A 27653-nucleotide genomic window follows, 5' to 3' on the forward strand; every position below is an offset into this window, starting at 1 on the left:
CGGGGTCTGCCGCGCTCCGGCTCTGCGCATGTCCTTCACCACTGACTAGGGAATGCTGGGTGATGGAGTTCTTTACCTTAACAGTAACCAGTAACATCACATTGTCAACAAATCCCATTTACTAATTAAATAACAAATGACTGTATAGTGTCCCAAGCAAAAGCACAGTTTTCCTCCCGACTGAATGTTTGCCAACCCTCTTGTTAATGAAGGACCCTTAGGCTTGTGCCTGAGAGACACATGTTTCCACGAATGTTTGGATTGGGTTTTGTAACAAGATTTGTGAATAATCGGGACACTATGACATCAGCCATATCCTCAGATCAGGAGAGCCACAACGGATTGAAAACAAGCTAAACATTTGAAATCAGGGCCAAATACAATCTGTCAACATTGGTGGGTGGGCTCACTGTTGTGTCATGCATGTAAATATAGTGCTGGGCAATGATTACAATTTTTGATGTGGAAAATACAATCGCAGATTCAAAAGTAATGTATTGCGCACTTTTACATACACTAATAATATAAAGTGCTTTTTAACAGCAGTATTGTCTAACACAGTAGCAGTTAAAATATTTGTTGTAAATCTCAACATCAAAAATCTATGTACAGTAGCAGTTGTCTCTTTTGAAAAAAATATATATACTTTTATTTTATTATATATACTATAATTCATTTTATTTTGTATAGCCCAAAATTGCAAATTACAAATTTGCCTCAGAGGGCTTTACAGTCTGTACACATGCAACATCCTCTGTCCCGAAATCCACACATCGGCACAGGAAAAACTCCTCAAAAAATGAAAACCCTTCCATGGGGAAAAAAGGGAAGAAACCTTTGAGAACATCAGAGGAGGATCCCTCTCCCGGGATGGACAGACTACAATGGATGTCATGTGTACAGAAATATATAACATATATATATATATACATATGTATATATATATTTTTATATATAGGGAAGTTGCTTTAATGAAAATATGTTTGAGAGACATAAAAACAACTGCACTGTCTTTGTATTAGCTCGACTGTGCACTCTAATCACCTTTTAAAGGAAGTTGGCTGAATCACTCATGCAGGATATAATGGCCCGTAATTGATAAGAGACTTGAAATGTCAACCTGATGCACACACAAAACTGATAGATTATAGCACTTTATAGGCTGTCTCTTGGGGCCAAACCGGTCTCTGAATTACTGCCGCTGAGTCATTACCTGGAACCAATCAATTTTCTCTGTTTACATTTGAAGTGCTCAGCCATTTCTCCCTGGCCTGATTATAATTGTCACAATCTAAGCCACCTCAGTTCACAGGCCTCAAACGGGGAATACATTTACAATGCAAAGCAGCTATGCACAACGTACGTGCACACACACATTCACTCGCTCTATACATACACAATCACACGCAGCAGACAAGATTATGCCAAGACTGGAGGCAGATGTTCTGACTTCATACACAAAAATACCTTTCCTTGAGGCTTCAAAGCTGTCATAGATGTTTATCCTTTGGATGTCGTAGGTGAGCGTGGTGTTTGGCAGTAGGGTTCTGTTCCTGTTGATTGTGTTTAAAGCAAATTTAAAGGCTAATTCCTCAGCACCCGATGGACCGCTTTCAATGGACTCAAATATCCCTCCTGTCAATGAAAAAGAAACAACTGGTTAGTGATTCATTTTGGTTGACTTATTATGATATGAAAATGTGCTTTAGCGTTACATTGTTGAACTACATTGGAAATCATTAAAAAGCTCTATATTAGTTTTCCACATTATTAAAAACAAAAGAGAAAAAGACTGTCAACTGCATACCAGTCTCCTTCAGGATCAGTCACACAAGGACAAGTGAACGTTGCTGTATGTGTACAGACTGTAAAGCCCTCTGAGGCAAATTTGTAATTTGCGATTTTGCGCCATACAAAATAAAATTAATTGAATTGAATTATCACACACTAACCCAATAGGCCAATACTTAATCTTATATAGTAGATAGTAAAGTGAAACATTCTTTTTTATATTTTGTAACTACCTACATTCCAGTCTGTCAATGTCATTTTCTTTCTTAACTTAAGTGTTTCCAGAGGAAGATGAAACATACTTTCATAAAATGCCTCTTATGAGCACTCAAATTTGAGACAATGAGTTTTTACAATTTCAACATCTTTTCTAGCGATCTTGTGTTTTTTACTTCACATTGCCAACCTTGGTTTACTCGAGTCTCAATATTGGAATGTAGTTCAAAACCCTCGAATTAGTCTCAATAGCTGCTTAGTAAAGCCTTTGACCCCACACTGAGTTTTTTCCACTCATGTGGCTCATTGGACCCCTTTATACTACCGCAAAATACGTCTAATCTACCCTATGCAGGCGTATACACTAATTTATCAACGTCTTCTGTTCTAGCACCTTAAACATGTTTGACGGATGAAATTACTAACGTATTGGCAGATGAGGATTGGTTAACTAAGAACTTCTTATCAAAGTGTCAACCTGAACAGAGGTCTAATTTACCATAATAGACGAAATACATCCGTTTGGCTTTACAGAGGCTTCAACATCTAAAGGCAAAAAAAAATCTGCACATGACAGCTATGGGTTAATGGGAGTTAGTTTTGTAACTCAGAAATTGTCACAAAAGGGGATTGCTCTCACACACCTAAGAGTCTTCATTACCGAGTCAGAGCAGAAGGAAATTCAAAACATTTTAGTGATGTGAATGGGAATGAACGTGTCAATATATAGCCCATAATATCAAATTTGACAAAGAGGGATTTACAATCTGCACCTATCCGACACCCTCTGCTACAGAACCCTCTCACGGACACGGAAAAACCCTCCCCAAACATGGAGAAAAAGGAAGAAACCTTAAGGAGAACAGCACAGGGGGATCCTATTAAGATGACGAGAAGTGCACACAATGGAATGGGTGAGTAATTGACAAATGTTTAATCAGTTGTGGCTGTTGGGTCAAACCAGTAGGAGGACTAGAGTAAAAAACTAACCAACAGCACTTTATTATTTATCAAACAAAAGGCCACAGATTCACAAAACAGGGGACACTATAAAAACAATATTAAAAAAATAATAACTAAAAGTAACCACCTCGTCCCACTGCACAAATTAGTTATTCTCTTTAGTTTACGGTTAAGCAGGGCTGCTAAAACAAGCTAACTGTTTTGTTGACTAACATGAAGAGGAAATGCAATTAAAAAATTAGGAATTAACGTGCTTCCATTGCGTTACTTCCAGTTCATCATTGGCGTACATGATTAAGTTTAGAAATGATTATCGGACCATATTTGGTTTGTTAAAGCCACATGGGAAGTCCATTTTCCAGAAATCACCAGAACTACTTTTAGGTTAAGTTATATGTACCTACTTTTTTTGACACTACTCTCCTTGTATGTCATCTTAGGATAAAGGGTCTTTAAGATCGAGTCTAACCCTTGAAAACAATGAATTGGGGCTTACATGTTGTGAATGAGTCACTGCTCCAGGCGAGTTTAAGTATTTCTTCTGGTCTTGTTGACAAATTAAGATGTTGTTGCAAAGCCAATAGTGAATGGGACATTCCACTGGACCAGTGTGTGTGGAGTCAGTGGGCATAGCTCTTGATTTACCACATTGACATTCAGACCTTCACCTGTAGTCTTGAGCTTTTGGTCGGGACTTAAATATGAGAAATGGAGTGAGGCTCGAGGGGGGAGTTTGAATAGGGAAGGGTCATCTGATTAGGGTGCGTCCTAGACCCTTTTCTTTCAATGGTTTTCAGGGCATGTACGACCGTCTCGAGTCCCCTGCATTTTATATCTCTTCTGACCTGAGGACGAAGCTGGAAAACGTTGATGGGTTTAGGCTTAAGATAATGAATAGAACTAAGCAAACTTTTGATACCAGGATTCGATATCTGAATGAGCTTCATGATACTGAATCAAGGGTGGCCTGAATTACAATCTGAGGCACTGTAAAGAGCTTTCTTCGGAGAGCCACAGAGGTTTTCTTAAGAGGGAGGCTCGCCACAGCTACAGCCCTCCAGTGAATACTTTTGACAGCCAGCAGATGAATGGACCGAGAGGAGGCCTGGGGAGTTGAGAGTGGGGGTGGTTTTTCAGATCAATGTACTCTGATTGGCCAGCGAATCAATCAATCAAACCCTCGGGGAGCTGTGGAGAACAACAGCGAGAGATTGAAGTGTTTTGTTAGGTTTCGCCCTATGGCCTGGCCCTGCTTACTCCGTGTCAGTCAGGGGGAGCTTTATTTACTCCAACTACAACAGTGTAGAATCCTCTTGATGTCTACACATAATCCATACACACTTTTGCACAAGTGTTGCCACAAGCGATTACAGAGGCTGATCTGAACAATGCTTCCTTACAGTGATTTGCACCAATGTATTCTTTAGAATTGTCTTTTTTTTTCTTTGAGGAAATAATTTTCGGAGAAGGACATGAACTTAAAGCTCAAGCATGCAGATGTTAAAGCAAACATCTAAACAGAAAGATCTCTGACTGCAGCAGCACTGACGAAAGGTTTCTGCTTTCATTAGTAATCATCTCATGGGAGATGCCTATTTTGCTTGCTATAATGAGTTTGAAGGAATTAATAAGCATCAGTTAAGCGGAATGTACTATAATTGGATAGCTGAGCGTCTGGAATGGGTCCGTTCACACACAAGAAAGACTGTATTCCGGCAGAGAATCTTAGCGGTTTAATTGAAAGGAATCTGGCCTGTAAAAATGCAGATGAATCCCTGCAGAGGTGAATGGCTGTTAGAGAGATGGCTGTCCAAGTAGTTAGGTTTGAATATGAATACTTGTGGAATCTAATGAGAAAGTTTCTCTCTTGTCTTCATGGAGAGAAAACCTTCAAATCATTGTTCTCAATTTAATAAGAGTTAAGTCTTATGTTAGGACTCGGATTCATTTAAAAATTATAGCCCAAATAGGGCTTTAAAGTCTGTTCCGAAACCCAAAGCTTAACAATGATAATAATAATTCACTTAAGGCGAGCTGGCGTTTAAGGTATATTGTATATTGTACTTTGTAAATAAAACGGGTATCTGCATCTCTAATTTGTGACACTAGTTAAAATTAAAATCAAGCAATATTTGAGGACCAAATCATAACTCAGTGTGTGGATAAGTTCATCCAAAAACTTGTTTTATATTGTCACCGTAAAAAGGCGCTGAAGCTGAGCACTCAGTGCAGTCCTTTGAGTATTTGTGGGTGAATAAACCGCCTCCGGTAACAGTCCTTCATGCTGCCGTACCAGGAGCCACAGAGCCGTGATCAGTCAAGAGAGAAATCCATCAGCACTTCATCAATCTGATGAAATGACAGTGGACACATAGTGACCACAGCATTGGGAGCCGTCGGCACCTTCCTTACTTTGCCCAAGGATTTGTTGAAAAGTAACAATCCAACCGATAGACAACTCGCTGAAAATGAAACATTTATGCTCAAAACCGTGGCCGCATGATTGATCAAAGGGAGTACTTAAGCAATGAGCCACTCAGGGCCGGGTATCTCAGGGACTGTGATGTTAGGCAGCATGCCAGATGGAGAAAAACAGAAGCTCGCTCACTGAATGAAGGACACCTTTTGTTTCCTATTAACTATACAATTCAATACACAATAATCAATGTATGTTCAAAACACTTACTGCTCTTGTAACAATGAATTCAACACAATTTTGCTCATTAATCTAACACGTTACAGTTTCTCATGAATCTTTTCAACTCTACAGAGATTTGTGTTTTTCTCTTTGTTGCAACCTGTTTTATTTTACAATCATTTTGATTAATATTTATCTGAGGCATTCAGCTACTTTGCAGATAAACATTCTTATATATTTTGGAAGTAAAACATCAGCAAGTAACGGGTCATTTTTGTATTGATTTTCAGCAATAGCTGTGCAGACATCGGTGTTTACCTGAGGTAGAACCGGAAGGTCGGCACTACGCTTCACCTTTTTTTCCATTGACGGGGTTCTTAAGTTAAGTAATTAAAAAATATTATTATCATCACAATACCAATACCAATAAATTGTGTGAGAAATGTATTTTTGGTTTTCCTGCAACAGAAATTCAAGAAATAACAGACTGACGACATCTCTGCCTACATAGGGACAAACCGGAATAGAATCGTGTTTCCATTCATTTAAAAGCATGTAAAAAGCTTATTTTGAAAACCAGATGCAGTCAAACCTTAAGGCTTGCATGGACTATATATATATATATACTGTATATTTGTTCTTTTTATGTTGTATTTATATTTTTTGTAGACTATTTTATAGTCTGAGGTCTGATAAAGGTCATTAATAATAAAAATATAACCCTTTATTATTGTCTTGTTATTTCCAGTTAACAAAGTTTGCCTTCTGAAGATAACAAAATAGCTAAGTTGCCATCTCTCGATAACGGCAGCAACAAAAAAAATTGCTACCTGCGGACATTCTTGTGCCGTCTCAGACATACATGTTCAGCATATGATATAAATCAGCCGTCAGTGCCTACGTCTTAAATTACTGCGACACATCGGTGGTACAGCTGTGTTCTTTCTCATTGAAAAAGCTGGCTCCATGTAAAGCTGTCATTGATGTGTTGTCAAACCATCATTTGAACCTTCATGTGATGTGAAAACCTTTCTCCATTCTGCCATGAAAACAGGTCAATTGAGACGAAAATATTTCAGGATAAGATAAAAAAAGTTCCAACAAAAAGTGCATATTTGCAAGGCACTTGTGGCTATTCAATTTGCAATTAGTTTAGCACCAAAAAGGGTCCTTAGAATACAATATTACCCTGGTATGCAGTGAGCACAGTAACCGACAGGTGCCCAGAGCCACATTGCATTGATTTCTGAGTGGCACTTTTTGAGATGAATCCGTTAAGTCCGCTTCCCGTCTGTCTGGACATATGTCCTGGAAGCAGTTGGAAATTCATTTTGACACTGGTAGTAGCATCAAAGTCAGTCTAATCTTTACAACCATAGAGAAAAGTCACAATCAGGCTGAGGAGGAGCCGAACGCTGACAACTACGGGTAAGAAAATCAAGATGGGTTAAAGACGGAGGACATGGTTCTATAGACAAATATGGCTCAGTGGTAGAGCAGTGTCGTCCTTCTATCAGAGATTCCGCTGGTGTCAACGTGTCAAGATGCTTAACCTCCTGCAGGCTGTTCCTGAGGGAATGTTGTATGAATGATTTGACAGTTCTGCTAGGCAGTGCATACTATCACTGTCATTAGTGTGTGAATGGGTGAATGAAGTGACGTGTAGAGTTCATGCGCTTTCAGTGGTAGGAAGTGTACAACAAGACTATTTGGTAATAGGTAATATTTGGCCCAAAACTTGTTGCCTTTGGTCAGACAGACTTTGACATACTGTGCTCTGTTGAAGTATTCCCTTGCAATCAAGCTGTGTTAAGACAATGATGTGTACTTAGAGGCAAATGCAGGACATGGTTTAAGACCTGTCAATCAAAAGGGCACTCCTCCCAAAAGCATTGCTTGCTTTATAGTCTGCTTGAAATCTAAATGATCACAATTTGCCTTGAAAGACATTAAAAGAGATTGAGACCATAAACTCATGTATACAATACTGAGGGAATAAATAAATAGAGAAGTGGAGTATTCTTCTCAAAGACTTCTACACAACCACATAGGTTGCCTTCTTATGGACGTTTGCAAGAATGCAGCTTTAAGACACTTATACAATGGTTTTACTTCCAAGACCCAGAGGTTGCCGCCCGGGCTTGAGACAATGGACGTGTCTTTAGAAGTTCTGTCTGCCTTCCATCATAAACCTTAGTAAGTCAGGGGATTGCAAAGTTGTTACAATTCATTCATCCCAAAGAAGCGTGAATGTCTGAACCACATTTCATGGGAATCGATCTTATTGCTGAAATGACACGTTGTTGTAACGGCAAATGTCAAGCTGCTCAGCATTCTAGAGAGCCCAGGACGTAGTGTCTGGTTACCATGAATGCATTGGTCTGGAACATGTTGAGATGTTTTATTTGATAAGTGACAAATCCAACCTGCTGGCTGCCCCAGATAAGAAGTCAGGTTATTACAAACGTGGTGAATGAAATATTATAAACAGCGCTACTTTGACTAAAAAGTCAAGATAATCTGTCCGTTTCACAAAAATAATGAAATTATTTCATTATCTAAGTGAGCTTGAATATTCTTAGTAAGCTCAATATGGAAAGAAGTTGCCAAGATATGTTTCTGTGAAACAAAGTCAGACACACTAACTGTGATTAAATTTGGGGACAATATATTTACAAATTACTTCTTTTGTTTATAACAAAGCCTATAGTTTGTAAAATTAAAGTGAACCTTAAAATGTATTAATTGATCAATTAATTAGTAACTGGGAGAAGCCAAAGGGGACTGCGTAGTCTATTTGATAAATGGAGTAACCAGTCAATTGTTTGGTATGTGGCCTGTTACACTCCTACTCCTCCTCCTTCAGCGATTAAAGACAATGTTGCACTAAAACACTGACAGACATTGAGGCTCAGCAGAGTCCAAAGACATTTACGTTGATGCAAATATCAGAGGTCCACATTAAAATAGATTATATTACATCAGCAATGGTGGACTTTGCTCAGATAATGTGCCTATGACAATTCCCCAACCTGGCCACAGCTTTACTACTGACGTTCCTGATGAATCCTTAGATGGCACAATTGCAACCAAATCGGCTTCTGAATTCCAAGAGACAGCAGAGATTCTGTTTGACAAAGACAACTTCTGTACTCGTCTGAACCACTTCAACGTGTTCATGAGCAACATGTCAGCCTGATCCTTGTCCATGAAGTCAATAAAGGCCCCATCTAATCCCACCTCACTGGGCTGTGACTTAACTGGGGGCACTACAAGGCTATTGGCTGGCCTTTCCCACGTCTCACTGGCAAGCCCCGGCACACACCAGACATCATCTATCTCAATTTTCTCTCCCTCAAAAGAAAGAAAGAAGAGAAATGAACAATAAGCTCTACTTCAGCTCATCTTTTCTGTTGAGTGAAAATTATTTATGAGGAAAAATGCGTTAGCTCCCGATGTTACCTCCCCCCACCCTCAGCACTCACTCCCTGTCTGTTGTTGACAGTTTGATGGTGATCAGTGTCAGAATATCAGTGCTGCAGAACTGGAAGCGTAGCATGACGAGATCCGAGAGCATGTTCCATCTTTATCACAGCTGAGCCTCTGCTGCAGTAGACAAGTATGGAGGAGAGAGGGACCATTGGAGGGCAGGAAGAGGCTAGATGGATGCAATAAAGGAAAAAAAAACATGCTATGGGCAACGAATGAGTGCAAATTGAATAGAACGCAGAAAAGCAAGGGTAAGGGGAAATGGTACTCATTAGACAGAATAAGACAACTTGTAGCTAAAAGCTCAGCCAACTAGGTACGTTGCACTTAGTAAAAGGCAATAGGTTTCAAACAGAGTACTTGGTATCATTTTACACCTTCTTCACCTCTTTTATCAGTCAAGTCTGGTGATGCTACATCTGAAAGTGTATGTAACTTTTGCTTCACCATTTTTCACCAACATGAATATGATTCATAGCAGTGCATTTTCCCTCTTGCTCTTATGAAAACGTCTGTTTTGAATACAACTAATACTGCTAGATTTTCCAACATAGCCCAAGTCTTCAGTGGCAAACAAAGTGTTACTCATTTACATGGGATTCGCATATGGATGAGGACGCGGGTCCATGCTACATGCCATTATGAAACAGGAACCTGCCTTTCTGAAAAAGCAACCTGCCACTTTTGGATCTCGGGTCACTCTAAGTGGGATGGCAACAATTCAGAATAAGTCAAGTCTAAAAATAGAATTACAAGAATTAGCTAATTTCAACCATAGTGAATTCTTTTAGGATTGTTCGGTTATGTCCTTCCAGAATTTGGAGCTTGCATGCCTTTTAGAAGCCAGTATACTCCAATCTCCAAAGTGCCTCACGGATGGTTAAACCGTGACTGAAAGACCCTCCCCCGCAATTTTCCAACATTGGACTCAGTCAATTCTTCTAACTCTAAAACCTTCAATCAATATTCATGGCCACTTCCCGGTCGTTGAAGGTGAAACCGTAAGCACGGTTTAATCTTTTCTCTCAACTTCTTTTTTAGCATTCTTCAGAAGACTACCTCTGGCACCTTTTGTGGTAAAAATACCTTTTCTCAGTCGCTTTGGTACATTTATCAGATCAGAATTGTATATCTAATAACTATACAAAAACTACCTGCTCAACCTCCACGTTATCTATCCTTGTGTACACATCACGAAAGCCATTCGTCTTTCTTTTGAACATTTTGTTTCATTTGCGGTTTCCTACATTATCAATTGCTTATGTCTTGTGGATCAAAATCTACTATACTGGTTCTCAGCTGGATACTCTTGAGTCATAACGAGTTAAACTAAAAATAACAAATCATTGCAAAGCAGTCCAACCAGTAGTCAACATTTTTCAAGCATCTCATATACATTTGTAAATTAGTATTTTTGTAAATGTGTGTCAAAACAGCTCTCAGGTAAATCTTGAATGTGTGATGGCCAAGTGATCTAAGATCAATTTCCTTTAAGTTCAAGTCTTCCTTGTTTTCTTGCATGGTTCGTTAAAAAGTCAGTCAATTCAGTTCAGTGGAATCAAAAGAGTAAGTTTGAGCTCTGTTGCCCTCTTTGTCCTCACTCGGGTGATGAGAACTGGAGAAGAAGCTGTCCTCTCCTCAGCAACAGAAACATTTCAGTCCAACTCCTCAATTCTTTGGTTCAGTGGTGGTTCGCTATCTCCCTCGTCAGGGAGAATTCAATATCAAGAAGCAGAACGTATTCAGGGATGCAGTCTTACAACGCACACAATGCGTCTTTAACAGCGTCTTTAACAGATTTACCAGTTGTTACTTTGGTCGCTGAACTAAACTAAAAATAGTTGGGGTGGGACATATTTCTAATTCTAATTGGGAGTCTGCATTTCCCAAAATAACCAATGAAAAGCATATCTATGTAAAACTGTTGTGATTGACACCCTGCTCAACAACCAGAAATACATTAGACCAGAAGGACAACAAACACTTAGATTATCAATCTTGTTAAATCACAATTATAAAACATTAGGTACTCAAACAATCATTATCGAGTATGTGTTCTATCTCTGTGAACCCGTGCAAATCCTGTATATGCATTTGTGAATTTGTTTCCCGTTTCCCATTGCACGTTTCCCGTTTCTTATCATTCAATGTTCTGTTTGTGCAGAACAGTGTGTACCTTTTTCATACAAGATCAACGGCAGAATGCTTTCTATACTTCAGGGAGCTGTCTGCATCAGTTGAGGGGTTTTTAGAAGGAAAAGACAGAAGATGCTTTCACACAGCGAGCCATTAGAGAATTGCAACCAAGTTTTTTTTTTTTTCTTTTATTTATTATTATTTATAATTTGTCCTTTATTCAGCTGTCTGTACCTTCTTGCTGTACGTCATTCTTCTTCCTTCCCTGCCACATTTTATCTGACATCCTGTGAGCAAAGATTACAGCAACAGATATAAGTGTGTAATGTGTAATTTTCCTATATCTGATAATAGAAAGTGTTAGGAGTGCTCCTCGCGGCCCTTTCACAAATGTCACTGCTTCTCAGCCATTGTCAAGCACTTGCAGAGACACAAAATGTCAGCTTCTTTCTTCAGTCACAGTCTTTGTGAACTGCTCATATCTGGAAATGTCAACGAGCAAACCACAATAGGAGGGAGCAGATTATCGGAAGGCAGAGAGCACAGCATACTCCAATCCACTATAAAGATCTACTGTTGAGTTTTGGTCACGTAATAAAGAGAAACTCATCCCCTCAGCTTCTATAAACCTGTGAATCATATCAGCTCCCAAACGAGGTAAATGTTACATACATTGTTGTGATTAATTTCCCCAAAGGAGTACTGGAAATTGGTGAAATGTTATGTAAATACATGAAGCGCGATCAATACATTATTGTTAATGTTATTTGAATGACTGTGTAACATTAGATTAACCTCATCCCCATAGAGATCCAGACATACTGTAAATTAATAATGATTTTGCACTTTTGAATGGTTATTCCTCAAACGTTGAAGGCTATTGCAGCCTAATGTTAAGAGGACAGTCTGGGGGCACAGCTTTATAATTCAAACAACATTCGGCTAAATCCCCATGACTGTGAAGTGGACATATAGTTGCTGCAGGAGCGTCTCCCACTATCCGTCTACTAGGAGATACAGTACACTAGGGACAGGGAGTAAATCATATTATTTCTCTCCTGTCTATATCTCCCCCTGTGGATATATGCTTAACAATGATAACAATCTCTGCAGCTTAACGCGCGCTGGCTGGACCAATAGTCTGAACAGCGTGTTTGCCCCCTCTTTCTAATGAGTAGTTTGGTTTTGAACTAAGCCTAGGCATATTGATTTTATGTGCTCTGGCGATTGCTATGATTTTATCTTGAGTACATGGGAGGTAAATGAGGGAGATCAGGGGCCGGGGTCACATTCCTCCTGAGGCGATTTTCTCCTGCTGCACACCGACTATCACCCATGACCCCTCTATTGTGATGTAATCCCAGTCCGTTTATGAGATCAGCCGGGGCTCTGATGAGATATGAAGGAGTTTCGGCAGGCTCATTGATTTTGAGGAGGTGGAAACATCCGCCACTATCGACCAGGTTCACAAATACAACCTTCCTTCTTTGTCCACGATTCAGATTAATTAAGGTATACGGTTCTTCTTGGTTCCAATGCAGAGCGGTCTATAAAGCCTCCCAGCCATCCCGGGATCAATATTGGATCTTTACTACCCTGAATCGAGTCAAGGGATCTTTGATCTTACATAACCCCTCTTCCCCCCCTGCATATCCATCTTCTTGTCTGTCTGCTTTTTTTTAACTCACATTTTCCTCCATTGTCAATGGCTTGACCAACATATTTAAAACTGAGGCTGCCAATACTCCAATAGGCTGCCAATATTTCTTTTCCATGGCCAACAAAGCTGTTGAGCACAGTCCTCCCCAAATTAGCCTCAACACTGCTAAAGCGTCTATCCAGTCAGTTCAACTATCGCTGTCCTAAGAGCCAGATATTCTATCATCAGTATAGCCAGGGTTCATTATCTGGACAAACAGTCTTCACCTAACCCTAATCAGAAATACAATGTTGAAGAAAATCTCCATGAGGATTATATAGTGTGAAAACTATTCTTACTTCATATTCTATTCCTCTCTGCCCCGCATGACCTGCATGCTCAGTGACATTACAAGAGATAGAAAGAGAGAGAGAAAGAGTGCTTTAGCGCTTATTCCTTTGGTCTCTGCTCAAGGTTCATAACCATAGGTGAGGGTTGGAATATATACTGTATGGGCTGATATATCAAACGCCTCCTCTTCTGGCCCATCTCCCTCGGTAGCCTCATCTCATGAACAATATATACAGTAAGCAGGGCCCAAGCATGATCCTCGAGATATCTCTGAATATCTCACCAAATGGCTGAGATCGAGCAAAATGTCCTACATGGAGGCTAAATGTGGGAGATGTCAGCTGCCTGTGCATCACTAAAAAGAAAGTACCATCCAGGGAATTATTCTACACTCATTAATCATCATGTTTGGAATTTATTTCCCAGAGAATTGTGGCCAAGAGCTATTTATTATTAGAAATATTTAGAAGGGAAAGAATGGAAATTGAACCTGGGCACTTTCATATGAAGATGCAGCAAGGCTTTTCATTTTATTCCTGATATTGGGGAGGGTTAGAAATTGGTGGAGAGGAACACAACACGTTATACAGATAATGATAAAAAAAAAATGGAGCAAATCAAATATACAGAAATTAGATTTTCTGAGGGAGAAAACAGCGCTGTCAAAGGGTGCACTGAAATATAATGTCAAGACAAAAACGATTCAGAAGGTGGGAGAACCCGGCGTGGTGCACTGATAACACAGAAGATGGGACGCCTGGCTTTTTAAACAAATCTCCACACAGCTGCTTCATTCATCAAGAGCTGCTCTCAGGGTCACATTGCAAAGATATTGAATGAGAGCGTATTTGTGAGTATCTTCGCATCCAAAAATGAGATGTTTAGCCAGAACCTTTCAGCCCGTTAAGGCACGTGATTTAATATGTAAATGTACTGGCAATTTTACATGTAAAGCTTACAGCAGAGACATGTTTGTACTTAAAGAAAATGTAGTGTACCGATGCTTGGCATATGAGAGCAGTATATAAGTATATTTGGCTAATAACCAGTACATGTTGCTACAACAGTACAATGCTTTTCATACACTTCTCTTTGTTAAATTATTCCTAATGTAAGACATTGAATTGAATTGAATATCATCTTCGTTTTGTCTGCAGTGAATACATTGCATTTTGTTTCATAACATTTGTTGTGTTATATTTTGCTAATAAATGAACTCCTAATCCTTGAATTCTTCCTGAGGGAATCATTTTGCCAAATTGTATGACGTAGCACGCCTGGATGTTTCGCACTGTTAACCAGTAAACTTTAAGCTGCCAGTGAGACCAGTTGTATCCTGTGGGCATGACACCGTCTGTAAAACAATGACAATTCTTCAAATAGAAGCTGATATATTTCAGTCTTGACCAAATTGCTGGTCCAATAGACCGCAAGATAATACATGAAAACAAGATGGAATAACACCATCCTCCAACCAACTGCTTATTGTATAAAAGCTTTACCTACACAAGGTAATATATATGATACTCCATCTCCCAAATTATGGAATTGAATACAAAATCCAGGGTTTCCAAAAAGTGGTGCATTGAGTATTCTCTTGGATGGATCATGGTAAACAAATTGTGCAATCATTTTTGCTTTACGTATAGAACCATGACATGAAGAGCTACGGAATTGATTAGGGTTAGAGTCTAATGCGAGCTGAACAGATAATTAATTGCAACAAAAAGAAAAGGGAAAGGAAATCTTTCACAAGAACTAATTGGCAAGACTGTTGTGTTTATTGAACTGGGTATCTTATCAGTGTATTGGACATTCTTCTGACATTGATTTGCGTCTGCTATGTGAACATAGTGTGTGTTTTTCTCTTTCACACTGCCAACACAATGCAATCATCATGTTTCAGTGTACTTCCCATTTAGCGAGCAGTGCTTCACAGATGCCTTGATCCATTGTCTCAACTTCCCCTGTAATGAAATCCCTCTGCAGCTTCAAGGTCACCGTTTGGTCGGTATCATTAAATTTTGCAATTCTCTTTCAAAGGTGGAGTGGTGGCTGATTGCTTGTCCCGGATCCCAAAAGGGTCTCGGGAAATCTGGTAAACACAACTAACGGCTGATGGACGGATGATGGATGTATGATGAACTTGTTCCATTTGATTTCTTGCTCGGAACCGAGCTGGTATGAGAGTTAACCCATCCTTCACTGCATCCTACATAGCCTTGATCAAAGTCCTATAATAACATGTGTATTAATGTATTGATTTTAATACACATATGGAAGCTCACAGTGTGGAAGACTTACACATACAGTATTGTTTGGTCAAAGGTGTGTCTCAAGCCTCCTCCCTTTTTTTCACAAGGTTTTGCCGCACAAATAACAGCATCGTTGTTACTCAACATTTCTTGCTGATTTGCAGCTTTATATCTCCTATCAAATATTTGTATACTACTAAATGCCAAGTAAATTTATCAGGCAACGTAAAAAACATTAGCTTTTGGATCATTTTCTTTCGTCTGGTGCGGCAGCTTGACTCACTATTTTGTGATTTCTATCAAATAGTTGTAAATAAGACCCGGTTCTTGGTACTTTGGTTGAGGTTGCACCAAGGGTGAAGTTTGCTTAAAGAAAATCTTTGCCCCCGGAACCTTTTGCACAAACCCATCACTTTGAAATGCCAAGCTACCGTCAAAATAGTGTGACGGCCACCCATGACCTTCTCTAATCACTGCAAGTAGGCCTTTGTCCCTAAAGAGCAGATCACTTGATGCGGAGCACCTGGTCCGGGGGGAAAGGGAGGGCATCAACAGCCTGCTCCCACATTGCTCAAAGGCGGGTTTTCTCTCCAGTGTTTGCTGAGTGGTCACAGACTGTGTGTTATGTTGGTTTTGGCATGCTTTGGTTTTGCTGTCAACACCTACACTTCTTTACCAACACATTCCCGTTGACACTACAAATGCTACTGACTGTTACTACGGTGGCCCTGAAGTGCAAAACACAACAGCAAATAGGAACGCACAACGCAAATATGAAAGCACAACGCAAATATGAAAGCACAACGGCAAATAGGAAAACACAATGAAATTAACTCCTTACGGAAAGGGTAGGGGCTTATGGCAGAGGACGGACCCTTCTGATTGGACAGACGGACTGTCTGTCTTTTAACAGGAAATGATACAGGGCTCTCAAGTGTCACGCACTCCCGCCACACATCCAATTCCTCACACCAAGGAATCGGACTTCGGTCCCCGAGCCGTGTCGGCCATAGCGTCCGCGGTGTCTACTGGCCCTAGCGTCCGCGGTACCCTGCCCCCCTCCCCACCGTAGCGTCCGCGGCGTCCACTGGCCGTAGCTACCGGAGTACCCCCCCCCCTTTTATTTACTTTTATTAACACCTAAATATAATTGAACAACAAAACAGCGGTAAAAAAATGGCGAAACACTAGTAGGACACTTTGAAGACATCGCCATCTCTACGTGACTTTCTGCTGAGGCTCTCCTGATGCGCTCACTTCCACCCCTCATCACAGGCTCTCAGTCCCGCCACATATATATGGATTGACAGAATATCTAGAAAGCGGCATTTCTCAGCTTTCAAAATCCGATTGTGCAAATAGTTAAGGAGTCAGGGTAATTTGAATCCTCCATGTCACTTTCCGTCGCCGGCGAAAGGCTTCGGATTAAGAGGGTTAAAAGACAGACAGTCCGTCTGTCCAATCAGAAGGGTCCGTCCTCTGCTTCCTGCTATAAGGCCCTACCCTTTCCGTAAGAAGTTAATTTCGTTGTGTTTTCCTATTTTCCGTTGTGTTTTGCACTTCAGGGCCACCGTAGTTACACTGCATAAGGGCAAAACTATTTCTTTGTTTAGTCAAAATTAACACTTCTCTATCATCAACTGTCTTTGCTGTATTTGTCATAGCCTAAGAGCAAGGTTGTGACAATGGTGAACAGCCTTTTTTCTGGACCCAGATGTTAAATATAGCAAACTCCAAAAACTACACTCTGCGCTAAGGTGCACAACATAGAAAGTGCAGAAATGTCCTCTGTTTGGTGGACGATGCAACGTTTTGACCAGTTTCCCCTTGAAGATGATGTCATGGTAGTTTCATGCACCCTCTGACAACCCAGTCTACACCAAGAGGGAACGACCTGCCTGGGAAAGAAGCTGGTACTGAAAAGGAGTTGAGTTCAGCTCAACCATGCAGCGGAAATGAAGCGTTGGTTAATGTCTATGTTGTCAATGTTTTAGTCAACCAAGAAGAGTCATGTTCCATTGTGCTCTTCAGAGGGTCTGCTCAGTTACACTTTGCTTACGGTTAGGGACACAAAGTGGTGCCTTCGTTACATTGTTTTACACAACCCAACGACTGCAATATTTCTCTTAACAAGTAGGCCTGACGCAATATGCGATAAATTGACTTATTGCACACTATCTGAAATCGAGTGCAATCATTTTTGGCGCTGCAATATTCATTTTACATATATGAATGAAGTTGATCGCGCTGCGTCTGTCTTTTCTCCTTGACGAAAGCGGGGGCGGGGCTTTGGCAGCACGCACGGATACAGAGCGGACACGGGCCGGTGAAGAGAAGCAGCGAACCCACCATGTTATAAAGGATTCTTTTTTTGTAACATCTACAGCCAAAACCAGTAAGATGAACAAGTCCCAATGGACTTGATTTTGAAGGCACAATGTCTTCATTTTGGGAACATTTTGGCTTTAAGCCGAATGAGAGAAGAGAGCCAATAACGTCATGTAAGCTATTGTTGCACAGGTTTTCCGGTGTGGGGGCTTTTTGTTGTGAAGGGGGAGATGGAAGGAGAGGAAGTTGAGGTGGTGTTCATCTGGGAGTGTTGTGAAAAATTAAAAAAAATAAAGTTGCGGCCGGTGTGGTGCAGAACTGGAGCTCCGGGTTGTTATTTTGTTATTGACACGAAATTTAGGCGCACCAGAACTAACCCGACTAACCAGAACTGCCGGTGGTTGAAGCTCCCGAGTTAAACCTCCCCGGCTGCCACGGCGCGCTTTTCCGCAGCGCGCTTTTCCGCTGGATACATTTTCTCAAACCCAATGCTTCGCCCTGCTCCGTGTCCCTCTCACTTATTATTTATTTAGGATATGTTTTTTCACATTCTGGTTTTAATGTCTAACTGTTCTGACGAATAAAACATTCTTTGTTCTTTGAAAGAGCGTACTTGTATTACTATGCTATTATATTGTCATTATGTTATCAGTGGCATAAAATGGCCTGGAAATTGCAATAATATCACATATCGCAATAAATGTTTGATATCGTGACAACCCTATTAACAAGTCGTTGAGTTGAAAAAAAAGGAACCACAAAAACACTAATCATGATTTAATGGCAAAAAGATGTTATTGCAGTAAATGAAATGCAATTTGTTGTCAGTGGACATTTTCCAAAAGCACTCTGTATGTAGAAATGTTGCCCTACTTTAAATCATGATCATAAAATGCACGTGGCTATACAACATTGAAGGACCTGCTTCTTGAAGAATCACAATCTGGTTAATAAACAATCTCTGGCCAGATCTCGAAAATGTTTAGACACAATGGAGAAGATGTGTAACCCAGGTTCTCTGAAACAAGAGACAATACCTCCAGTTATACAGAATACATTTCAACAATCAAAGAAAGAAAGTCTCTCCGCACTGATTTTTATCACACAATGATAAACCTAATTCAATTCTCATTTAATTTAGTGTACCCTGAGTGAACAGCTTCACAGCAAGCTTCACTGCATCAGGCAGTGGTAAACAGCTCCTCTGTGGCTGCACTTAATAGAATCATCTACAGGTGTCCCGCTTTTGAGTCCCGCGGCCATGGCATTATTCACCGATACCGACATGATCACTGCCCTCTCTCATTCTCTCTGTCATCTCTTTTCCTATTTTTTTACACCCATTCTTCCTTTGGGGGTTGGTGGGTGGTTGCAGTGTGTGTGTGTGTGTGTATGCTGGGAGATAAAAGGCAGGCATGTCTTCAGGTATGAGCCATGGGATCTATTATGGCCGACTAATACATTGAGAGACATTTCAAAGTGAAGAACGGCAGGTGGAGAACAGCTTTCCCTCTGGGCAGACTGCGGCATCTGTTATGACAAGCAAACCAAATCTCAGCTTTCCCTGGAGGAATTAGGAGTCTTCTAAGTCACGCGCGCTACACCACCGCCTCCTCCATCTCTGACACCTCCACCCTTGCACTCCCTGTTCCCTATTTCCACCACCCGACGTCTCTCTGCACTGTCACCTTAAATCTTTCATCCTCCCGTCACATCTCGAAAAAATCTCCCAAAAAGAAGGGAAAGTTCAGGGCAGCATCGATGATATGGTGTGAATATGTGTGTATGTGCATAAGAAAGAAAGAGTAAAATAGTCATAGCGCCTGGGGCAGAATTGTAGTGATAATGGTCTCATTTGAGGGATGATGATGAGGCCCTTGAAGGGAATATCCCTCTAGTTGGGGGGAGGAGGGGGGGATAAGTTACTTCTATCTTTTCATCTCTTCACTGCCAGATCACACTGTCCTTAAAGCCACAAGAACATTGCACCCTCTGCCTTTAACTAACCCTGACAATCACAGATAGGGGGAAGTAAAAGCTGTCCTACAAAGCATTGTTCCCTGCAGGCTCCTTTTAAAACATAAAAAGCTCTCACAAATACAGAGTCTGGCTTGCATGTAAAAGCAAATCAAATGTATAAAAGCACTCCAAGCCATGGGGCAGAGATGGGCAAAAATCCATCGAAATTTGTTTTGATAGCAATTATAATACAGGTAGATGAAATCCAGAGTTCTGATTGGTTGAGAGTAAGTCACAGCCGGTGCATTATTCAGCGATAATGTATAGTTGCTGTTCACATTGACCCGCATCACTGCGGTTTGGGGGGACCCAATGCTGTTTACATGCACGTACAGGGACTATTTTTCTGTAGGCTACTGAAATGCGATACACAACAAGTTTGGTTTGGTCGCTGGCAATATTATAAAAGCAGTAAGGTACTTGAGGCAGTATTTTATCTTCAATGATGTAACGAGGGTTCGCTGCGTGTCAGGCCAAACAAAAACTGTTACATTGTTGGACGATAAAGTACAGCCTTTTGTACATTATTGCTTAACTACAAAATACCCCATCAAATAAATGTATTAAAATAAAATAAAAAGAAAATACTGGTAAAAAATACATGTATTTTGTATTTTAAATAAAAGTTTACATTACAGGTAATTTAGCTGACGCTTTTACCCAAAGCAACTTTATATTTTCGTTCCCAATTTGGTAGAGCAAGTAACATTGTGCAAGTTTCAATGTTGAAACTGCGTGAGGAAAACAAGGGCAAGGGAATATCCAAAGAGGATGGGACATAAGTGGTGACAGAAACATTTTATTAATATCCATGAATGCTTTCAAAAGCAGGTAATGGTTTTCCCTTTTATGCATGATGTAGCTTATTTATTAAAAAAATTACCATGCATTTGAAGGTAATTGTTCCCTGTTTGGGGGAACTTGTGCCTCTGGCTGCAGTTAGCTGAGATCCTGAGCCAGCTGCCACGCAACTGGGGAGAATGTGTTTGTGTGTGGAAGTTGCTTCATGGTGTGTTCCTCATGTTTGGCTTTTTGCACTTGTTTATTTCAGTGGGCAGATAATTCTGACAGTGGTGGTTTAGGGAGTATTTAATGTCATATTATAGTGCCAATTCACCAACAAGGTCACCTAACTCTCATAGCAGCACTGTGGAAATGTACTGTGTATTTGTAATAAAATGTGTATTTGATGTCAACCCTAGAATCACACTCATGGCGGGAAAATCTTCTTCTGAAAGACATTACAACAAAGACTGCTATAGTAGTAAGTTACCAGATAAAGATAACAGAACATATTTGACAGATTTTGTCTTGGTTGCCACCTTTATTATGAATACAGAAATGTATAGTACAACAATGTAACATAACAACATGACCTAATTACATAACATAACAATGTTATGTAATTTAACATTTGTATTGACAATGAATTATCACATCTAACTTCACAGCGTGACGTAGCAGTAAAACTATTCAGGCATGAAAACGGGTCAAGGGTGAAAAAGGTGAGAAGGATATTACCCCTCTAGGGCAGGGGTTTTCAACTGGGGGCAATGATTCGTTCAGCGTACTTTGAAGTCAAAATGCGTATCAGGTTGGCAGGTCTGCTTATTGATAGAACGGTGTACAACTTTACCTTGCCTCGTCAGTCCCCTCACCTCAAAATCTACCTCCTCAAAAACGGTAGCGTTAGCTAATCATTTCCCACCGGAGCTTTAGCTAGCTGGCCAACGTCGCGTTCTCTCCTGCTGTGTTAAATGACTCCATTCATCAAGCTGTAGCTAACGTTAGCTAAGTCTATGTCAACAAAGCTCCTGGGTAACTTAACTTGGATATACCAGAAAATATTAAAACCATCACTCACCCTGTTCGCAATTCACTGAATCTCGCGCTCCCTTCTGACACGCGCACCTGTTCGCAGTTCACTGAATATAAATACCCCCCCCCCCCAAAAAAAAACCTCATCAAATCTACACGATTCACGTAGATCACCTATTTTGGTTTCAAAACGGCGAATTTCGCCAAAAGGTGAGGGATTTTCATGCCTCACTATTGTAATTAAACAACAATGGCTTAAATTGACCAAATCCAACCACACATTGCCATTGTCACAAAGTTCAGCAATTAGGTAAGTACTCCCTCACATTTCAGAGAGAACAAGTGTGTCACTTTGGTCAACCTCTGTCTATTCTTTCCATTGCCATATCCACTTAATTTATAGATGAAACGCATCAATAATGTACAAACAAATATGTAGCTACACTTGCTGATGGCAGGTTGTCATTGAACCTTCTAATGAAAGAAGCCCCAGGGAAGCTGTTTCAACAACATGACGATCCTCCCACACAGTGCGGTGCAACTGTGAGATCAGATCTGCGCCCCACATTAGCTACTAACAACAACACCGGCAGGGGTCCAACCCATATCCATCCACACTAACACCACTACTGCTTCCATTATACCCCCGACCCAACACACTGCAACCTCCTCACAGTCATTGGTGCACAAGCGTATGCAGCAGTCTATTTCTTCAAAGCCATATTAACATTTTTGTTAGACGCATATTCCTTTTCCAAAAAGGAAAGCTGTGAATAGGTGTAAACGTTACATTGCTGGAGGTGGGAATGTGGTGGGAATATTTTGCACTTTCTCGTCAGATGTGGACGCCTCAAAAGACTGAGAGTGGGGAGAATATTGCATGACTATCCACGGGATGGGTTATCAGAGCCAGCCAAGCCGACACTGCCGGCGCTCTGTGGAATTACCTGGTGTGGGTTATGAGGGGGGTTAAACCATTGAGAGATATGGAGCATGGGGACAGGGAACCCAGCTGAATGGAGGCCATGCAAAGGCAGCCAGCCAACAGCCAGTAGCCAACCAACCAGCCAGTCAGCAGCCAGCCAGCCAGTAGCCAGCAGCTGGCCAGCAGCCAGCCACCCAGCCAGTCAGTAGCCTGCCAGCCAGCCAGCAGCCTGGCAGCCAGTAGCCTGCCAGCCAGGCAATAGCCTGCCAGCCAGCCAGCAGCAAGCCACAACACATTTCAGTGGCTGTTATGTCCTATATGAAGCCTTATCCAAACCAAGTACACCAATCATGCTGTATTGGACTGAAGACCATACACACATCCTGATATGTATGATGTAAGAGTCAGAGCAACTATTTTGTGGAATGAAAATAATGATGGACAGATTTTAGTTAAGACAAGTTCAATCACCTTATTATTTACAGTAACAATCTCATACACATCATCAGTCGTCTTCTTCCTTAAGAAGAATATCATGTTGTTCTTGCCAACATGTTATTACTCAATTCACAACTCTCAAGTCTCAGTCACAAAGATTCCGCTGAAAAACAATAGATAATGGTTTCATCTGCAGACATTATAACATATATTATTAAAATAAATTTTACCCAATCATTTTAGAAATCTAAATAAACAAGCTAATAGTAAACCACAGCTATGTGTTGAAAGCAGACGTCTGCGGGAGTTGCTGGAAAGGTTCTACAATAATTGTTTTTAAAGAAATTAACAAAATGCCAAAATGAGTTGAAAAAAAAAAGGTTTTAATCAACTTTATACTGAAGTTTTGAACGAATGCAAATACTGGTGTGTAATAATGAACTGCCAAAAAACACTTTTTGATGCCAGACGATAACGTTTTTGAAATTAATGAAATGAAATAAGCTTTCCTCTGGTGCTACATTACAGGTTATTTAGCAGAGCATTCAGGTTTGCGCTATATAATGTTCACCGACACAAAGGAAGCTAGTTGACATCTGTCACACTCAGAGAAAGTATATACCTTGACAGACAATCCGTTTAACTTGAAGGACAGATATTTTGTCTCTCTACTGGTAATGCTTTAGGAGAATCAAACAGATCAGTATGTTGTCCAAAAGGTTTGTTTTGCTGAGTATAGTGAAACCAAAGGTCAACACAAACCTTACACATCTAACAGATAGAGGGAGGCAGGATTTAAGAGTTACTCCACTGATATTTATTAAAACCATCCCAATATCAAATTAATAATGATAAATAATAAAACCTATGCAGTCACTGGTCACAAATCTAACGCTGTATCAAACCACCTTTTGCAGGTCTTCCATCAAACATGTGACAGAATGAGAAACACGGTCTTTAGTTCAACCAGCGCTATGGTCTTTGTCCTGATCACAAACTGCAGACAGCCTTTCAGGGACAAAGACCACACAGGAGAGTTGTCTAAGATGTAGGACAGAGGAAAGATTAAAAATAGAGGAGGTAAAAATAATCCAAGAGAAGTGTGTGACACAAGGCAGATGAGACTGCTGCTCTTTGTTCTTGTTAACTTCAAAAGGCTCTTCGGCAGTGGAACCGGCATGTGCTTTTCCTTTTTGACGGAATACAAGAGGGAAGGGGGAGAAAACAAAGAGGCTCTAGTGAGGTGGTGGGCTGAACACTGAGTGAGAAATAGAATCATCGTCAATACTTAATACTGTATCCAAGAAAGAATGCTCCTCTAAGTGATTTTCATCAGCAGGGGGTTGTTGAATGCTCAGTAAATCAGCTCTAAGCTGACACACAAAAACTCACCACACCTGGCCATGATTTATTTAAGAAATGTGTAAAAAGACACCAAACATGCCGGGGCCTCGTGGAGGTATACGTTCATGAAATCTATTATAACTCTATAAAGGACAAACAAATTACAAATAACGCCCAAAAAACTGTAACTATTGGTCTGATTTTTATACAATTTCAGTCATTGCAAGAATTCCTTTCTGTGTGCAAACAATTTCCTATGAGGGACCAACCGAATGCAGAATTATTGGTGATATGCAGCACAGCCTCTGCTATCTATCTGTAGTCTGACTACTAACCTGAGATATCTAAATTGTGACTTTTATTTTTGCAAATATTGCCTAGAGAAAGATTATATATTAGCCATCGTCAAATCTAAATGAAGGGTCGAAAATATAAATTTACACTTTAGATCCCACTAAACTTTCATTTGACTTTCCAGCTGCAAAAAAAAAAAGAGTAGGGAGCAGTTGATATATATGTTAGGTTGTCCTGCAATATGATTGGTGCAGACTTTCTGTTCTGCGGGCACAACATATTCTCACTCCCATCTCATTATCCGCTGTCTCGGTGCTCTCGACATCGGAGATCGAAGTGCTCGGTACCCCTCAAGATTTAGATTCAGGACAACCTGTCAATATACGCTTGTTACTTGCAAAGTGTAATTACAAAACAAACATCCATCTGCTCAGGTAGTTAGGTTTAGGACAAGAGCGTGGTTGACATTAACTAGACACCTCCCTAGCCATTAAAAAAGAGTTTTATAGGCGATTTAAGTGACAAGTTACAAGACCCCTGACCCCGGTGGCAAAATGTACACGTTTACTTTCGGAACAGAGACACCAGTCTGCTGGACAAAGACAGTTTGACCCATCCACTCACTCCATGCAGACTCTTCCTGACTTATGCTGTGGGAGGGTTAATTAGTTGAAAGCGAGAATGGAGTCTCTTTGCATTCATTTTGGAAGGGTTGAGAGTGAGAAGAGGTTGGCTGACAGTATCTAGGATTAAAAGGTAACTGCATAACTAAATATGTACAAATTTATTCATTATTTCCAAAGAAAGGTGTAAAAAGAAATGCAGGTGTATTGTAGATGTCTGTCTCCCCCAAAATAACTGAGCGCAGGAGTGTGGGAACCCAAGCTGGTTCATACCAACAAACGCAATTTAAGTTCATTTTTTTATTAATATGAATGTAAAAGAACAGCATTTAAATTGCATTAAAATGTTGACAATCACTCGCCCTGTGCTGTAAACCAAAAGGATACAAAGCACTCGTCTTGTCAGGTTGTGGGTTTTGAGCAGTGAGATTTAACAGTACTACGAAAGAAAACATAAAAAAGAAAAGAAGTCAGAAGCTTGTGGTAAAGAGACAAACTGCCAAAATAATTAATCTAAATCCGCCCAAACGGTGATTAAAATATTAGTAACCAACTGCAATTGTTTCATGTTGAAATCTGGCAAATGTTTTTACCCTATACCTGTAATGTCATTCATAATACCGATCTTTAAAAGGTTGGTTTCTCTAAAAAAGTCTTTCCTCAGACTTCAGTATACAGCAAAATATTCATTTGCATATTTAAATTCATCTGGGACCAATGAGAGAGTAAGAGTCATTGTGTCCTAAATATATTACCCTGCCACCTACAGACAGTGGTCTTACCGTCAACTGCGTCAACTTCTGGAACCAAAAAGGGTAAATGTTGGCTAGTCAGACCGACATTTGCCAACGCACACTCTCTCCGCTGGTGGGATTGTGCTCACCTGTCTGTGTGCACACGTGTCTGTGTGTTATAATGGTTGGGGAAGCACTGGGAAATGAGCCTTTGGTCACAGATGAAACACATGCGGTGCCGCTCAGCAGCAGCATTGCGATCGGCCGACTTAATCACTTTTGGAGCACAGTATAACAATGACACAATTGATAGCACTTCGAATATATATATGTGAAATTGAAATTAGCCTCTCTGGCTAACTCTGGCCAATGAATGAGGTAATTGTTTTTCCCTTTATTAACAGTGCTATGTTTGGTATCGGTTATCTGAATGGTTTATGACCTTTCAGATAACTTTTACCGTCAGCAAGGTTGGAGATGAACCAGCGCAGATTTTTTTTAGCATAAGAAATTGGATGTGCGTGAGTGTGTGAAAACATGCAACCGTGTGTGTCACATGGGGAAACCGTGAGAGTTGGCAGCCCTGTAGCTTTGTTGGCTCGCTAGACAACAACTTTCCTAACACAGTCAAACATCAAGCAACACGAGACAAAGCAAGACAGCAAATAAGTTACTGAATAGTCCAGCATAAATATATACCTGCAAAATAACCTACAATTTCACTCATGTGGGCCTATATGATCATGAGGTCAGAATGCACACACAATTGTACCAAATAATACACACTTGATGTAATAGGCTACATGCTGGTGGAACCTAAGGGTGGATCTTCACCTAATTCTTTTTTCTTGAGGAAAAATAATTATTCCACGAATTAAGACATATGAACGTGAGAATATCAAACTATATATGCAAGTAAAATAAGCATTGTTTATCCCACAGACAGTCAAACAGATGTCAGGTAAAAAAGGGAACCTTACAACTGTTTTATTTATTACTGTCATAGACAAATATTCCAGTATCGTATTTGTTGTTTCCTATTTGTGGTATCGTATCGGAAGTATCGAGTACCGTAATATTTTGGCAGGTATATTATCGAAGTCATAATTTTGGTACCGCGACAACCCTACCCTGCGCTGTCTGCCATTTATTGAATCGTGTGAAGTTCCTTAATACATGAGGAGGATTACCCGGTTTACGTGACCAGGTTTAAGTGCACTTGGGACTACAGAGGAAAAATAGACTTTTGGTTAACTCTGGCACATTTACAGGGATGTTTTAATCAATGTGCACTGTCCACCAATGAATAAATAGGCAAGACTGATTACTTCAGTTCGAGGTGGTTCAGAGCAGACAGACCTTGGATCAGAGTGTCTCCAGTCCCGCTCCCTTGATGTATTACCAACAATGTATCTGCTGTAACAAATAGGGCCGTCACGATATCAAATTTTTGTTGTGCAATTATTTCACCAACCTCAAAATAATTGCAGTTTTCAGACTATTTTATGCCACTTATTACATAATGATAATATCATAGCATAATAATAAAAATACTCTTCAAAGAACACAGAACATTTTATTCGTCAGAATATTTAGGATGAGAATGTGAAAACGGACGCAGGACAGCTGTCCGGGGATGTCACCCTGCGCAT

At 40.3% G+C, this 27653-nt stretch overlaps 1 protein-coding gene across 2 annotated transcripts in view; it reads right to left on the reverse strand.

Moving 5' to 3' along the window:
* Nucleotides 1-27653, reverse strand: part of grik2 (glutamate receptor, ionotropic, kainate 2) — a 214978-nt gene that overhangs the window by 152015 nt on the left and 35310 nt on the right. For both annotated transcript variants that reach the window (XM_040164475.2, XM_040164473.2), the window contains exon 3: nt 1468-1635. In XM_040164475.2, coding sequence (XP_040020409.2) covers nt 1468-1635 — 168 coding nt within the window. The remainder of the gene's footprint in view (nt 1-1467; nt 1636-27653) is intronic.

The sequence above is a fragment of the Gasterosteus aculeatus genome, chromosome 20, assembly GCF_964276395.1.
Source record: "Gasterosteus aculeatus chromosome 20, fGasAcu3.hap1.1, whole genome shotgun sequence".
In the NCBI taxonomy this organism is placed as follows: Eukaryota; Metazoa; Chordata; class Actinopteri; order Perciformes; family Gasterosteidae; genus Gasterosteus; species Gasterosteus aculeatus.